Raw genomic sequence first — 17,546 nt, 5'->3', positions numbered from 1 at the left:
TGTTCAAATCATATTCCTCAACACAAAGAGCGACTCAAATTTTAATTCTAGCAAAAACATCAACATCATACTAGCAAATAGCAGGAATCTTGTAGCTAAAGGCATATGTGACATTGTCATGAAGTTCAATTTGATGAGCATTGGAAATCTAAGAAAGATTTATCGGTTACTGTGAATGGTATTCTTTGCAACTCTTTAATACTCGTAAGATGCTGGTGTTGAAATCAACTTTATCAAAGAACACAACCTTTCGGTGTAACATTGAAAATTACAAGAGAGGTGTGTTTGGTCAGCACTACACATAATGATTCTAACTAGGGCTGAGCAACGGGCGGGTTTGGTTCCAACCCTGACTAGCCCAAATCGAGAGACATATTTATCAGTCCCATTCCCGACTCTTAGCCAGTTCGATTTGTTCGGGTTACGGTTTGTCAGATCAACAATTTGCTTGGATGGGTTGATATGAGTTTGACCTAACACAATAAAATAGAATGAAAGATAGAAGCTGTTATTTGCATAGAAGCTGCATCATGTTGTTACAATTCTCTATTTTTTATGTTTCAAAACTATATCTAATCTTTCATGGAAGTTTTGCGTTTTCTTTTTTGTTATTTCACTTTTTGTTGAAAAGTCAATAAAGGATAAGGATTAACGTTGTCACACTGGGTGCTGCAATGAATCCATTTCCGTCAAATTTTAGACACCTCACACTCTCAGTCACACACATACTTTTAATAAGAGGTGAAATAACAATGCGGTCAGTCTCGGTTGCCGATTGGTTTCAATTTAAAGACCCAAGCCCGACCAAATGCAGCCGAAAGTACTCACGATAATTCATAATTTTCACCCGACACCCAAACTGCCCCGCCTGTTTTGTCAAAATCATGTTCAGATAACACGGGTTTTGGACGGATGACAATTCTTCGTTCACCCCTAATTCTAATTGGCAATGCCACATGAGTTATAGTCATCCTTAAGGTGAATAAATGAGAAATTTCAGATTCGAACACTATACGCATATTTCAGGATCTCTACCATGTGAGTTATGCTCAAGGGGACATTAGATGATCGACTTTAAATAATTTTAAATTGATACTCAATTAATTAGATAAATTATATGATACACTTGAAAATTGGAGTCTACCGTTCTACATCATCTTTAAATTATTAGCTAATGAAGTTGTTTTTTGAAAGAAAAAAATTACTTGTTATCATGTGCAATCATAATAACTGAATCTTATTTACGAGAAGAATCCGTGAAATGAAATTTGATTTTTGTGAATTTTTATTATTCATAATATTGATTATTTTTTAAAATAAAATATAGGAAAGGAAATTTAGTATAATTCCTATTTTTGTCATAAAAATGATTGTTATTATTATATTTTTTTGGACAAGATAATTGTTAAATTATATATTATGGTACATTTCTAGTTTTTATGTGGGGCTTATTTTTTGTATCAATTAGTCTAATAGTTAGAATTTACATTTTTTTAAGATGAATAAGTTAATTATCTAAGATTCGAACTTCGACTAGTGCATATAATAATTAGCGTGGGGCTTATTTAACATTTGTTGTTTTTACGTGAGCTTATTTAGTTTGATTCGTATCTGTGTACTGGATTTTGTAGAGTTGTTCATTTTGTTCTTACTGGCACACAATGAAAAAAATTGTAAAAACTAGAAAGTCGGTGTTTATACACATACGTTCGTAAATGCCCTCCACTATCACATGCTCCCTTCTCTCAGTTCTCTGTGTTCCATTTACTCATTAACATGATCATCTTCAACCCTATCAAATTCTCCCCCAAACCCAAATCAAACTTCTAAGTTCCAAGTTCTCTAACATCACCACACAGAAAACTCAAAACAACAACACACACATACACAAAACAAAAACACAAAATGGGACAAGAAAACAACTTAACACAAAAGAGAACAACAAGCACAGGAGGATTACCAACAACAACCACCACAACAACAACAAACTCACGTAACCGTACACTGCCACGTGGACGTCAGATCCAAAAAACATTCAACAACATAAAGATCACAATCCTCTGCGGTTTCGTAACAATCCTCGTCCTACGTGGCACAATCGGCGTTAACCTCGGCACATCACAGAACGATGCGGTTAACGCCGCTGTTATCGAGGAAACTAACCGTATCCTCGCTGAGATCCGATCTGATTCCGATCCATCTGATCGGAATCAGACCGAAACTTTTATGAGTTTGAATGAAACTTATGCTCTTGGTCCTAAGATCCTTAATTGGGATACTGAGAGAACAAGTTGGTTAGATAAGAACCGTGAATATCCTAATTTTGTTAAGGGGAAACCTAGGATTTTGCTTCTTACTGGTTCGCCTCCGAAACCGTGTGATAATCCTATTGGTGATCATTATCTTTTGAAATCTATCAAGAATAAGATTGATTATTGCAGGTTAGTGTTATAAAGATTTCATTTTTTATATAATGGAATTGAAATGTATAGTGTCAATTATTCAGTTGTGTTAGTTTAGATATAGTGTATGTTTAATTTCTTGCAGTTTATAACATAAGCACTTATCATGGTTAGCACGCTTATGTATTAGCTGCGTAAGCTTTTTTTAGATCGAAAGTTAAAATAACATTTAATTTGATTTTGTATATGATATAAGTTGTTTTTATATAAGCGATATTGGACAACTTATGAAAATAAGTTGAAAAATGCTTATGAAAGTTGTCATAAGCTGTTTTAGGAAGTTCTACCAAACAGTCTCACAAAACATATGCTAGTAGATAAGATCAAATAAGCCGATCCGAACAGGCACTTTGCCTTTAAAGCTCATTTTTATAGGCAAATTTATAATATATTAGTGCATATATTGAAGAGTAACTTTTGTGTTATCTTAAAGAAAGTCTCGAAGTTTAACACACTTTAGACTAACAATGTAGCATAAATTAATAATTACTTCATTTTGAAACTCAATTTCAACTCTGAATTTTGTAAATCAAGCTCATTCAAATGCTTGCTAAGGGCCAGTTACAAATGCTCGCTCAAAGTTGACTTTAGAAATAATGTGTGTTTGGTTTCTATGATTGCATTTGGATATAGTATGTGCTTGGCTTTTGCACATGAATTGATTTTATATCACTCAACAAAAGTACTGATTACAAATGTTTGGTTGCTGTCTGGTTAAATTGATTTTTTCGTTACAAAAATATAAAGGCAAATGTTAGTAAATTAATGGTTATTTTACAAATGTTTACGAAGTTTCACACACTTCAGAGTGAAAGCATAACGTAAATTACTTCATTTGAAGCTATACTTAAACTCGATAAATTTTGTAAATCAAGCCAATTCAAATTTGAGTTTTCAATTGCTCACCCAAACTCCATCTTTACTCTGCTCTTTTATATTTGATTTCACTTTCAGTTCAATGCAATTAAATCCTACTGCATTTCCATCTTATGCTTTCATCTTTTATTTAAATATGTGCTAAGAGTGGTTTCTATCCATTTTCGGACAATAAAATAATATCATTTCCTTTTCTAAAATTATAAATTTTTTAATTAAGAGCTGCTGTTCGTTTAAGTTGAAATTAGCTTTCATAAGCTCTTATTTAATCTTCAAAACGGCTCAGTTTACAGAAATATCACCTGAAGTGAAGAAACTTATTTGTTTGAAGTTGACTTGAGCTGATTTTGAATACATCTGAATTAACATTATAAAGCTTGTTTATTATATTCTGATCTGTCATATGATACTGCAGATTGCATGGCATTGAAATTGTGTACAACATGGCTCACTTGGACATGGAGCTCGCAGGTTACTGGGCCAAATTGCCCATGATTCGAAGGCTCATGTTATCACATCCTGAAGTGGAGTGGATTTGGTGGATGGACAGTGATGCATTCTTCACTGACATGGTGTTTGAGCTTCCCATGAGTAAATATAAAGATTATAATATGGTTATTCATGGGTATCCTGATTTGTTGTTCGAGCAGAATTCTTGGATTGCAATCAACACAGGGAGCTTTTTGTTTCGCAATTGCCAGTGGTCGTTGGATTTGCTTGATGCTTGGGCCCCTATGGGTCCGAAAGGCCCAATCCGAGAGGAGGCTGGGAAGATTTTGACGGCAAATCTCAAAGGAAGGCCAGCATTCGAGGCTGATGATCAATCGGCATTGATATATTTATTGTTGTCAAAGAAGGACAAATGGATGGAGAAGGTATTTCTTGAGAATTCTTTTTATTTGCATGGTTATTGGGCTGGGTTGGTTGATCGGTATGAAGAGATGATGGAGAAGTATCATCCGGGGCTTGGGGATGAGAGGTGGCCTTTTGTGACGCATTTCGTGGGGTGTAAGCCTTGTGGGAGTTATGGAGATTATCCAGTAGAGAGATGCCTTAGTAGCATGGAGAGGGCTTTTAATTTTGCAGATAATCAAGTGCTTAAACTCTATGGGTTTAGGCACCGGGGATTATTAAGTCCTAAAATCAAGCGGATCAGAAATGAGACCATTACTCCTTTAGAGTTTGTAGACCAGTTTGATATACGAAGGCAACATGAAGGCACCGTGGAACCAAAAAATTAGAGTAAGGTTTCAAATTGCAATTGCGGATTTTGATATAATGGTTGTTAATTGCAGTCAATACAGCCTCAATTGCTGTCACGACGCTAAAGAAACATTGATATTTGATTACACCTGAAACATTCACAATGCAGCGGTTACAGAATATAATTTAAAACCAGAAGGAAAGTAACATGTTTGGAGTGGTGATGCTATAGCCAATAGGTGGACATGTAACTTTTTCTCTTTCGTTATGTCGTCTTTGGTAAGTTAATGGGAAACTCATAAGATAAAATTCTTTCATACAAGTCATTATTTTTCTGTAGAGTTTGAGTAATCAGTAATTTTTGTTTACTGATCTGCTGTATACCGAGCATCTTTGTGTGTTTTGATTTTTATTCAATGTCCTGTTAAAATTCAGGAATTTGATGTAAGCGACTCTAGTTCTGTTTCTGCTCTTACCAGCAGGCAGCAGCACCGCAATTGAAATATTAATGTTCACGACAGAATGTCGAGGAAACAAATATATGTTTTTCATCTAAGTGAATGTGATTGTGAAGTAGTTTTTATAGTAAGCTATTTTGAAGTTAATCCTTTTGATATTTCATTGCTTGGATGATAGGGTGCTTGCTATGTAATGGAAAGATGAATATTGATTTAATGTACTATTTCCTCTAGTAGATAATATAAATAAAATTTGACTCAAATATTAGAAGAAAAAAAATAAGCCAGGTTTGTTGTACCAAGTATATGGGAAAAATGGAATTGTGCAGAGTGAGGTTGGAAAGAAGCAGAATAAACAGAGTTGTATTATTTCAACAACAATTTGAATGACAACATATGAGATAACCGTATTTACAAAGAAAATGATACATTGGCACAAAAACCGAAATAATAGAGAGAAAGTAAAAATATAACGTGAGAATGAGATATAAAATTGTCACAAATGTTGTTAAAAAATGGTTGTAAAGATGTCAATTTCTCATAACCTAAAATGCAAATATTTATATCATTGTTGAATTTAAACAACAACTAGTACTTGATTTTTGCTGATATTATGTTGATAAAATGGTCACACACATCATTTCACGAGGTTATTGGCGATTTTACATTGTGTACGTAGGTTGTGTCCTTATTACCAACATAATGTACTTAAGTTAGCTTATATTAAAAACTAACATTATTAACTAGGCTTTTACTTGAGTTTAAAGGGAGTAAGATGAAAATTTTGCGTGAAACTAAAACTCCTTTTTAAACTCTACACATTTTTAAACTACCTCAACTTTTTTAAAATAAACTCCTTTAAAAACAAGAGTATTAAAAACAAGGCCAAATATCTCCATGGGTCCTTTAAGTTTCACGTTTGTTTCAGATAGGTCCTTTAAGTTTCTAAGGTTTCAGATAGGTTCTTTAAGTTTCGAGTTTGTTTCGGATAGGTCCTTTAAGTTTTTAAGGTTTCAGATAGGTCCTTTAAGTTTCGAGTTTGTTTCAGATAGGTCCTTTCTATCAAATCAACTTTGGCTTAAAGGAGGTCGATAGAAAGGACCTATCTGAAACAAACTCGAAACTTAAAGGATCTATCTGAAACCTTAGAAACTTAAAGGACCTATTCGAAACAAACTTCCAACTTAAAGGACCTATTTGAAACTTTAGAAACTTAAAGGATTTATCTGAAACAAACATAAAACTTAAAGGACCCGGGGAGGTATTTGGCCTAAAAACAAACACTACCTCAACTTTTTAAACTCTACACATTTAGTATCCAAACTCCGTTGAGAAAATATATATCCAAACTAAACTTTTTATTTAACTAAATAATATAGTAAAATTAATAATAAAATAAAATATAGTGACTTTTTTATTTGAACATAAAATTTACAAGAGTGACTGAAAAAGCACTTAAACTTTGTAAATTCTATACATTAAATATCAAAACTAATTTATTTATTTGGTATAATCAAAATAATGATGAATTTGTAATCACTCTAAAACAATGACCTACGTAAGCTATATCTCCCATTTTCAACTACAAACCGTTGTTATATATTTCCTTTACATTCTAAAATGTCAAAATTACATATATTCACAAAAGTTAGTAGTTGTGGAAGCAAATAATTTTCTGTGCAGTATCACCTCAAAAAAAAAAAAAAAACTATTCAGTATCAGTGGTCTTCTTGCCCTTATACCTCATCCATTGTACCCTTTCATGATGCATAGGAAACAACCACATTTTAATCGTGGAGCACGAAAAGTATGGTATAAGTGAAGAAACCGCGACAAATAATGTGAGAATCCAAAAGGAAGGCGATGGAGCAAGAGTCTCAGCGAAGACTTTGAAAGCAGTTGTTGAAAAGCTTGAAGGCAACGATCCATAAGCAAACGCGAATAAATACCAAATACCAATAGAACCCCAAATGGCAACATGTTGTACCAAGGTGAAGTATCGCACAGCGAGCGCCATCTGTAGGTTTACAACCCAAACAACACAAGTATACATGGTTGCTCCTAGTATGTCTTTTCCAGCGGTTTTTCCATTCTCGTCGAAGGCTTGAAGGCCTATTGCTTTTGTGCAGAAGAAGAAAATTATTATGGCACTGATGAATCCGTTGAGCATCCAACTTAGAATTCGGCGCCACCTAAATAGGACATTTTGTACACCTTCTTGGTACAAGATAGGAAACTGCAAAATTATACAAAAATATCATGGAATCATTGTCACTCATCACTCATAAGAGGAAACAAAATGAGTGTATTCTACTTTATGTGTTTGGCTTTGTCTCGTCAAATGTGATTTTAGAGAAAATGTGATTTTAGAGAAAATGTAAATGTTTGACAGGGTATGATAAATTGATTGTCTTCAAACCCTAATTTTAATGGATTTGATAAAAAATAGTTATGCAAAAATATTTAATAATTAATATTTATCTCTTCAGAAGTTTTATGTAAAGCAACAAATATTTTTTTTCAAAATCTTAAGCAAACACCCTAAAAAGTTTTATAAGTTTTCTTCATAATTAAAACAATTCCTATTATGAAATAAAAGTGATTTTTGAAATAAAGCAAAACATAACTTCTACTTTACATAAAATATGTAAAAATAATTGTTTTTTTTACACAATTTTCAAATCACTATTTTCAAAAGTTGAAACAAATACATATGCAATGATTTTGTGAGTTCCACTCTTACTTCTCTTTCATAATCCGGAATGCTATTATATAACAGAACAATGAAATTTTCATTTTCTCAATTACACACATGACAACCTAAACCTATATAGCACCGATAATTCATATTGAAAGTTTGTTCGGTGTTACACACGTGTCAATGTTCGACACAACACATGTGGTTATATTCAATACCACATTCAATTATTTTATTTTTCCAAATTCTTACCGGTGTTGCCGTGTCAGTGTCATGTTTGGCGTTCATGTATGTGCATGTGTACATATGCGTGCTTCATAGATGACAACATATTAGATGGTGAATAGAGTAAGCTTACCTTGACGCAGTACCTAGCAGATACATCTTGGTCAAAGACCCCAAGGGCAATGGCAGGAAGTGAAGAAAACAAGACACTATAGAAAGACAAAAACCAGTCATTGTATGCAGGCTGTCCAGAGAATGATGCATACACCTCATATAAGAATAGAGTGAAACCAAATGTAATATTCTTGTAGAAAAAGTAACATATCTGCCAAAAGAATAAACAAAATATTAGATAATCATTTGTGACCTTGCCTTGATTGGATAAACAGATTTATTAAACGATTATAACATAAGCGCTTATCATACGAGTACTTGTGTATATGTTATTTCTATACAAAAGTCAAACAAATTTCATGTAAGGTATAATCTGTTTTCATAAGCTATCCTGGAGAGTTTATTGAAATAAACTGAAAACAACTTATGGACTTGTCATAAACTCTCCTAAATAGTCTCACAAGTGCTTATCCCAGTAGATAAATTCAAATAAGTCGATGCAAACATGCCCAAATATATTTAATGTTGAGATCAAGTTTGAATGATCTTACCATGGTGGACATCCTCCTGTAGCACCAATGTCCATGTACAAGAAGTAATCTTTCCAGATACCGGAATTGTGCAATTGCAATATCACTAGCCATGACGGCCTAGGGAGGAGAGAGGATACAAAACAAAAAGTTTTAATAAAATGGTATACGGAAAAAGAAAATCAATAATAAACAAATAGTTTGTTGATTTTTTTTCTTTTTTTAAGTACCTGCATTCCTTCAACACCACTGATTCCAATACCTACATCAGCTTCTTGAAGCATTCCCACGTCATTAGCTCCATCACCGATAGCTAATGTTGTTTTACCAGTTCCTTCTTTGACCAATCTAGTAACCTTTTATGACAGGTACCAATAAAATTAATTCAAAAAGCTAACCAAAACAATTATCATAATCAGCACGGTCTCTAATGCTTCTATCCGTTTTGCCAGTTATATCATTTATAATTTATTAAAAAATATAATAGAAGTGACAAAATTTTATGTGGTTATTTAGAAAAATTAAGTTATTAAATGAAGGATAAAATTGAAAGAAAAAAGCCACACCAATAAAAATAAGGACAAGTTGTCAAGTAGAGGAAGAAACAAAGAAAAAGCTGAAACATACCAGTGCCTTCTGCTTTGGCGATGAGCGACAACAGATAACAGATGCACAGCGAGTTGCGAGATCTAAAAACGAGCTCTTTATATTATCCTCTAGAGCATAAACAAGTGACTTTCCATCGATTATCAGAGCAAATGCTTGCTGAGAGTTCCCTTTAGATGCAGAAAGCAGTTTAGAACCTTCAGATATCTGAAGATACACACTTTCTCTTGATGCCTAAAACATGAATCGTCAAAAAAATATCAGCACTCAAATTTTTACTTGTGCTATTTGGCAACACTAATTGAAGCTACATAGGTACTCAACATGTAAACTAAATCATTGTATATAAACTATATTAAAGCCTAAAATTTATTTACCTTCATGATAGCCATCTTGTCTCCTCCATCCTTCTCTAATGCTTGAATTTCAGGCATTTCTAAATGAATTATAATCTGTTTCATTCCTTGTCGAAGCAAGCGACAAGAAAAACTGCATTCATATATTCAAGTCAAACATCTTGAAAAGAAATTCGCACGACTAATCCATTGTAAAAAAAAAAAATGCATAATTAAAGTATAATATTATACCCAATGTTGATGGCAGTCTCCATTTTATCCCCAGTCAAAACCCATATCTTAATTCTAGCTTGTGCAAGCTTTTCAATACACTCAGGAACCTATAAAAAAAACAATATAGTTAGGCATAATTTCAAGTCTTGATCCAACTGATCAATATCTTCGCATGTGAAATTATTTTTTTGGTTACCCCATTTTGGAGCTTGTCTTCTACAGCAGTGGCACCGAGAACGATTAGATTCCTCTCAATCTTTTCTGATATTTCCTCAATCAATGATTCATGATCCACGGTGATTGAAATTTTCGCTTCGGAAAATTTCTTGTCAAACTCGTTGTATTCTTCTTCATCAAGTTCACGATAGGCAAGTATCAGTGTTCTTAGACCTGCATCAGCATATTCACTCACATGTTCCAAAGTTTTTTCTTCAAACTCCCTTCCATTAATGGCAAGCCTTTCAAACATGACACTGCACGGAAATTATGAGTCAAGGCAAGTCGATAGGCTAAATGAAAAGGTAAAACTCGAAAATATCAAAGGTTACAGGTTATTTAGTTGCTAACCTGTCAGCGCCTTTACAGAGCAACAAAATTCTCCCGTGTTCATCTTTAACTATCACTGACATTCGCTTCCTTGAACTATTGAATTCTAAAACATTGAGAATTTTGTATGTCCTACAAAATGAAATTAGTTACTCATATCAGATCATTTCCGCATTATTTAACATGAATAAAATAAACTTTGATGCATGGTAGCTACAAACAATAACTAAATTAGGTATAATGTGTTTTTAAAGTAATCACATACGTAAACAAACAAAAGAGTTGGACAAACAAAATAAAACTAACCTTTCAACTTCATTGCCAGAAACCGGATCCAACTCTATCATTGATAAACTGTTCTGGGTCCTTTTGTAGAATTTAAAACCCACTTCTCTTGCAGCAATCACAAATGCCGCTTCATCAGGAGATTCAGCTTCATATGAAACTCTTCCTGTTTCCTCATCCACTTCCGGCATGGCGGTATGACAAACAGCCAATAAACGAAAAAAATTCTGTATAACATCTGCACGAGGCTCGTTAATCCAGTTTCCATTCATTATTCTTTCATCAATAAAATTAAAACCTTTGATTGGTTCTTTTCGATCATTAGCTTCCCTGATATCAATTGATTCCAGTTCCGACCTACCACCAATGGCTTGCTCAACCTCTGTGACACTACGGCCATAAGCTACCCCAGCAACCGAACATTTGATGAACTCCATCGAGTTGCAAGTCAAAGTTCCAGTTTTATCAGAAAGGATTGTGTCAATTTGGCCGAGTTCTTCATTCAAGTTTGAAGTACGAGCAAGAGCCGGTTTGTCCAGTTCTTCATAGTACATATTAATATCTTGATTAATGAAGATGCTTTGAAGGACTTTAACCAATTCTATTGAGAAATACAAGGAGATGGGAATGAAGAAGTTGTATAGCATTAAGGCCGTCAAGAAATGAAAAACAGATGCTGCGGCGACTCTTTTAGGATCAAAGAAAATGGTGGAATCATCTGGTCTCAGATACCATCTTTTCATAATTCCGTTGTTCAAGTCACGTTTAGTTGCAATTCCAAAGAGAATAGATCCAATGAAGGCAATTAAAAACAAAACACCAAATAAGAAGTAGATAATCTTATCCATCTTCTTCTCGATTTTGCTCCTTTTCGAAGGAGGGGGAGTGGAGTTTTGAATAACCTTCGTGTCGTGACCAGTAAAGATGACTGCTCCGAATATGAAGTCTGTATTACGAAGTTTTGAGTCTCGGAGAAGAAGCTGCTGAGGAGAAAGTGGATATTTTTGCCCTTCAAAATCCAATGTCCCGACAAAAGAGTACAAATTTGCATTTGGATCTTCACATTTGACAGCAGCTTTGAAATCTTGGAATTTAACTTCCTCATTTAATGAAGAAGTTACTTCCAAACCTTGTTTTAGCTTCAAATTTGTCTCACCATCCAAGTTCATGGTTTCAACGTAGCAGACTGCATCTTCGTAACTGGACGAAATCAGTAATAGGTCGGCAGGGAAGAATTCATCCTTCTTTATCTTCACTATATTTCCTACCTTGAGATTCTTCCACTCCGTAGATTCAAAATTGCCACCACCTTTATGACATATAACTCTTCTATTGTTCACCTCAATATCCTGCAGAGCAAATCAGTTAGCTATTTTTGATAATCAACTAATCAGTAAGCTAAGTTATACCATAGTAGTTAATAGCGGATAGCGGCGCGTAGCGGCCGACCCCAAAAATGCTATAGCGGGATAGCGCATAGCGCTATGACCGCTATTTCATAAAAACAAAAACAACAAAAATAAGGAAACAGAGAGAGTAGAATAGAGTTTTATTTGAACAAAACCGAGGATTGTTTGTACAAACTACAAACAGAAACAGAGAGAGCAGAATGGAGTTTGGAATCAATAATAACAAAGAAAACTAGAACAAAAAAGTAACAGGACAACAAAGTTTTGAGATTGTTAAACAAAAAAATAACAGGATAACAGAGCAAACACGACAAAGTAGAGGAAGATTTACAGCAGAGGTGAAGAAGTTTTACAAAACAGCAGAAAAGCAGAGGAAGATTTACAGAAATACCCTTGTTTTTTTTAAACCAAGGACAATTTTGTATTTTCTCTTAAAATGAAATAGCGGTTCTAAACCGCAAAACCACTACGAAGCGTTGCGCCGCTATCTCACACCGCAACGCTATGGCTTGTTGCGTAGCGCTCCGGCACCGCACGGCCGCTATAGCAGCGCTATTGGCCGCTATTGACTACTATGAGTTATATAATCTGAATCGTTTGGTTTTTTGGCTCTTCCTTCTGCATAATAATAACGTAAATAGAGTAACTACATTCGGATTATTCATTTTGTATTGCTGTGTAAATGTAAATCCTTATATTTAGGACTCGTATACATACTATCCTCTCACTGTGTAATTTAGACATGCGAATTCACACATGTACTCTCTCATTTAGTCATTTCTTCTTTCTCAACACATTCATGTATTCTAAATCCATATAGATATTGCATAACATAGGGAAAACTGAATGTCTAATAATTTATACAAAACTTAAAATGTAGAAAATTGAAAATATATGTTAGATACTAACATAAGTGAATAGATCTAGCTAATAACGTAGCTGGCCAAACAAGGCCTTAAGTTTGCTTTGTAACTGACTATGCTGACTCAGTACAGTTCAGGTTTAGATCAGGTAGAGTAATAAATACCTACCTGTAGTTGTCTTGTAACCAACATGTTCATTCTCTATCAAATACAATCAGAATATTCACATGGATACTCTCGTTTTCTCTCAGATTCTTTCTGCAATTTCTCGCTGTTCTTAGATTCTATCAAATACTACTTCACACTTTTATGCTCTTGACAAAACTGACATATTTTAAAATAACCAAGAATCTTCAAGTCCAGTAAGAAAGTGATCTTAGATTTTATTTTAACAAATGCTAAAATTTGTAAGGAAGTTACTGAGAAACAGAATCCAAAGCACACGTATCAGCGTCGTTTTTGTGTCGAACATCACACACACCTTGAATCTAAAATATCATTTCTACATTCAAATCTACACACTTTTAACATTAAAAGAACAAAATTCACAACACAATACACTTCTAGTTATCATAATATACCAGTAACTAGTACCTGTTTTTTCCGACGAAAATCTTCAATACCTTCCTTCACCATAGTTGCACCAACTATAACAGCTAAAGGAAGAATAGCACTAACAGCAGTATAAGGAGCAAGTTTTGTGAAAGCTAAGATACCAGCAACAAGGAAAAAGAAATTAGCTACCCTCCTAAACTGCTCAAACAATGACTTAGGTAAGAAAGTAGCAAAAGTATATTTTGTTGACCTAACAGAATTATCAGCATAATCCTTAAAACCTGATTCAAATCTATCTTGTTGTTCATTACATAAAACAACCCTAGAATACCCTTGTCTTCCAATCTGTGAATGCTCTCTCTTAAAGTTTGGTTTTTTACCACATTTAAATGAATAGATCTTACTCAAATTAAGCTTCTTCATCTTCATGATGAATTAATCCAAAAAATATTTGACAAAAAAGGGCCACTGAGATTTTATCTTCCCTAAAACTAACAGACAAATTTGTAAATTTCCTTAAAGTCTCAAAAACCTACCCCACCACCACCTTAGACAAAAAGCACTTGACTTTAGTCAATAACAAACAAAATCATCATAAACACAATAATTAAGAAACCCTTTGAACACAAGTAACAATTTTTTTAGTTAAATCTCAATTTTCTCACTTCCCAACTCAATAAAAATCCAAAGGGTATTTTTTAAAGAAGAAATGAAAACAAAATATTGAAAAGAAACAAAAGGGTCAAAATATGAAAGAGCTTCAAGTGAAAAACAAAAAGAATATGCAAAATTATATATAGTAAACTAGAAACAATGTCAAAACTAATGATATCTAGAAGAAGGACGCGGTGAAGAAAAGTATAAACATGGCATTTTGAATTTGACTCTGAAGGGAATATGAAAAATATTTTTGACCATTATGTTCCAAATTGTTGTGTTATTTGTACTTTTCCTGGAAATTGCCGGAATCAAAGTGAAAGTAGCAGCGAAATAGTCGTTTGAAAGAAAAAACATAGAAAGATCTGGTTTTTTAAGGTACAATGTTTTTTTTTTTTTTTTTTTTTTAACGATATAAGATAGACAAAATAAAAAATAAAAATAGGAAAATATACTTAATTGTGAGGAGCGATTAAAGCTCTACTGGTTTATCAACTCCACCAAATACGAATTATTTAAAAGAATTTAAGTCCAATAATGTATAGAGTAATTATGTATTAAACTTTACTTATCAATTGAATTTCTTTATTTTCTTATTCAAAGATCTGGAGAGTTATAAAAAAAAAAAATGGCATGTTAATATGTATCTTTAGGACACATGTTAATTTGTAGCTACTACCTCTGTTTTTAAATATAAGATCCTTTTGAGAATTTTTTTTTCTTCTCTTTTTACAAAACTCCTGTTTATTTTATACTCCATCCGTTTCATAATACTTGTCCATTCTGAAGAATAAATTTGTTTTACAATACTTGTCACTTTCAAGTTTCAATGCAACATTAATTATTGTGTTGTCAATAATACCCTTGCATATTTATTGCAGAGAGAAAAAATAGAATGAAATAAAATTTGGTTGGGCATTTCTTCGGTTCAGCCTGGTGATCTAAAACTTCATTTTCATCAGGTTACTAACATTGCAGGATTACCTCGTGCTACTATGGTATTCTTTAAAATTATTTGGTTTACTTCCGTGTGGGTGATTTGGAAGGAAAGGAACAACCGAATTTTTTAAAATACGGTAACAAATCCTTCTATTCTTATCGACTAAGTTAAACAACATTCTTTTCTTTGGTTGAAAGCAAAGCAGGTGAATTTTAGTTATAGTTATTATGATTGATGGAAATATCCGCTCCTATGTATGGGTGTCCACATGTAACAGTTATCTGCTTCTGTTTGTGCCTCTTTATTATGGCACATTGACTTTGTAAATACTCTTGGTTGGTTCCCCTTTTGCATTTCTCGTGCGGGGTGATTCTAGCCTGATAATACATCATTTTAACTTATTCAAAAAAAAAATGGTTAAAGGTATTATAGAAAACAAACATATAATTTCATCAAAAATATCAAAATTTATTTGGTTTCTTGGTTACTGCAATTTCTCCAAAATAGGCATGTATTTTAAAATGGATGGAGTATCTTTTTCTTCAATCAGCATTAAATACTATGTTGAAAACATACACTAACCCCCTCTCTTAAAGGATAAAATTGTTAAAAGAATAGCAATTACAAACAAATTTATTCTCACTTTCAATTTTCTTAATTCTCATTATTTTTTCAAAATGGCCCTATAATTATGGATAGAGGTAGTATTTATTATAAAACATTAATTTTCAATCTCTAGAAAAATAAATTGGCACAATTTCCTTATAAAATTTCCACTTTAGATTCCTTAACATGTGCCCTAAGGACACAAGTTATCATTTTTCATTTAGAAGAGATTTTTTTATCCTCCTATATCTTTTTGGCTATAGATGGAATCAATCTAATAATATATGAGTAATGATATTTGAACATCAAAATTTTGACAACTTATGTGACAACTTATAAAACAGAGTGTTAATTTGATTAAGAGAGAGAAAGAAACAATTATTATAAAACTCTCATAAGTTGTTTTTAGTGTGATTTGATAAGTTGTTATATAAGTTGTCAAAATTTTGATGTTGAAATATCATTGCTCATAACAAATTTGGCCAGTCGAGGACCCATTTCTTCCCCTCTCTCTTCTCTCCTTCTCAAACCATAGCCGTCACCCCTTTCTTCTTCTTCTTCTTCTTCTTTTCAGAGGGGTGATTTAGGGTCAATTTTGACCCAAAAGTCACCCCTTCGAATTATTTTTCTTTCTATCATAATTGAATAAGTGATTTCACATATTTTCTGTTTTCTTTCATTTGTTTTTGTGATTTCGTCGTCATTGAACAACTCTGTTTGTTTTGATTTCCCGTCCTAGTGCGGTGTTTATTTGATTCAAGTTGAAAGATTAGCTTTGAGCAAGTGCAAATCTGATCAATGACAATGACTTTGGTGTCGTTAAGTTGCAGATTTGGAGACATGAGTATTCCGGAGACATAAATATAGTCATATTAGTCATATTTGTAGGCATAGGTACTTTGCCGTTTTATGCTATTAACATGGATGTTGTGAGTTTGTTCAAAGATTCATCCTTTTTGTTTTTAGCGAATTTGAATTTGTATTGTATCGATGTACTCTATCAATTTGAATGAATGAATATCGTTTATTTTTGTCAAAAAAAAAAAAAAAATTGGCCATTTCTAGAGACCATTAATTGAGAATTGAGTCTTTGATCAAACTTAAATGGAGGGTTGAGATTTCGTGTCAATGAATCCGTTGATATCTGATATCAACGAATCCTAACTTATTTGAATGAATCTGGACACCAAATCTCAACCGTCTATAATCTATAATCAAAGGATAATTTTAATGTTCTATAATAACCCACTAGAGGCAAGTAACAAAACTTTGATCGCATACTTTTATTGTTTTTAATTACTAATAAAATTTAACTTAAAATATGTCTACTTTTATCACTAAAATTAATGTTCTAAATCATCACGCATGGTAGTTTTTCATCATCTTCATTCCCCGTTTGTGAATACAGGGGTATTCTTGATGGGTTTGCTTCCCTTGGTGGGATTTTAGGAGTGAGAACTGATTTTAGGTATTTCGATCATCGTGGCATAATTAAATACTCTCACTAAAAGTCAAGTGCATATGATAGGATCAGTCAAAATTATAATATAATAAAATTGAAAACTCTTCTGTACCAAAAATAAATAAATTGAAAACCCTTTAAATCTAATTGAATTGGCAGTCAATTCTCTTGTCTACAAAAATAAAATAAAATTCATGAGCCAATAAGGATTAACTGTGTAACTTGAGATCAGCGAGCAGAAATAAGATTTTACTGAATAATATATGATTAATAAAGAGCGAAAATCATTTGCCGAAAATGAAAATAAAGAGTGAGATTCAGTACACCAATAAATTTGGCCATTTTCAAAGACATTATTTGAGAATTATGAGACTTTGATCAAACCTTAAATGAAGAGTTAAAATTTGGTATCAACGAATCCTGATTCTTTTTTGAAGAAATCAAAATGAAATATAATAACTACGGCGATGAAAACACTTTAG

General features: G+C 33.0%; 2 protein-coding genes across 2 annotated transcripts; one reads left to right on the top strand and one right to left on the bottom strand.

The window, feature by feature from the left end:
• The first annotated feature begins 1,626 nt into the window (after positions 1-1,626).
• LOC25488811 (probable xyloglucan 6-xylosyltransferase 3) lies at positions 1,627-5,130 on the top strand. The gene is made up of 2 exons (XM_013603957.3): positions 1,627-2,441; positions 3,754-5,130. The coding sequence occupies exons 1-2, from the start codon at positions 1,906-1,908 to the stop codon at positions 4,577-4,579; spliced, it is 1,362 nt and encodes a 453-aa protein (XP_013459411.1). The 5' UTR covers positions 1,627-1,905; the 3' UTR covers positions 4,580-5,130.
• A 1,347-nt stretch (positions 5,131-6,477) lies between these two features.
• Positions 6,478-14,417, bottom strand: LOC25488810 (putative phospholipid-transporting ATPase 9). Its single transcript, XM_013603955.3, has 11 exons — positions 13,439-14,417; positions 10,594-11,921; positions 10,309-10,419; positions 9,938-10,214; positions 9,760-9,848; positions 9,550-9,661; positions 9,194-9,406; positions 8,797-8,922; positions 8,588-8,686; positions 8,056-8,247; positions 6,478-7,235 (listed from the first exon to the last, which is right to left on the bottom strand). The coding sequence occupies exons 1-11, from the start codon at positions 13,826-13,828 to the stop codon at positions 6,708-6,710; spliced, it is 3,465 nt and encodes a 1,154-aa protein (XP_013459409.1). The 5' UTR covers positions 13,829-14,417; the 3' UTR covers positions 6,478-6,707.
• Positions 14,418-17,546: the final 3,129 nt, after the last annotated feature.

This window comes from Medicago truncatula, chromosome 3 (assembly GCF_003473485.1).
Source record: "Medicago truncatula cultivar Jemalong A17 chromosome 3, MtrunA17r5.0-ANR, whole genome shotgun sequence".
In the NCBI taxonomy this organism is placed as follows: domain Eukaryota; kingdom Viridiplantae; phylum Streptophyta; class Magnoliopsida; order Fabales; family Fabaceae; genus Medicago; species Medicago truncatula.
This window is presented reverse-complemented; position numbering and strand designations above follow the sequence as displayed.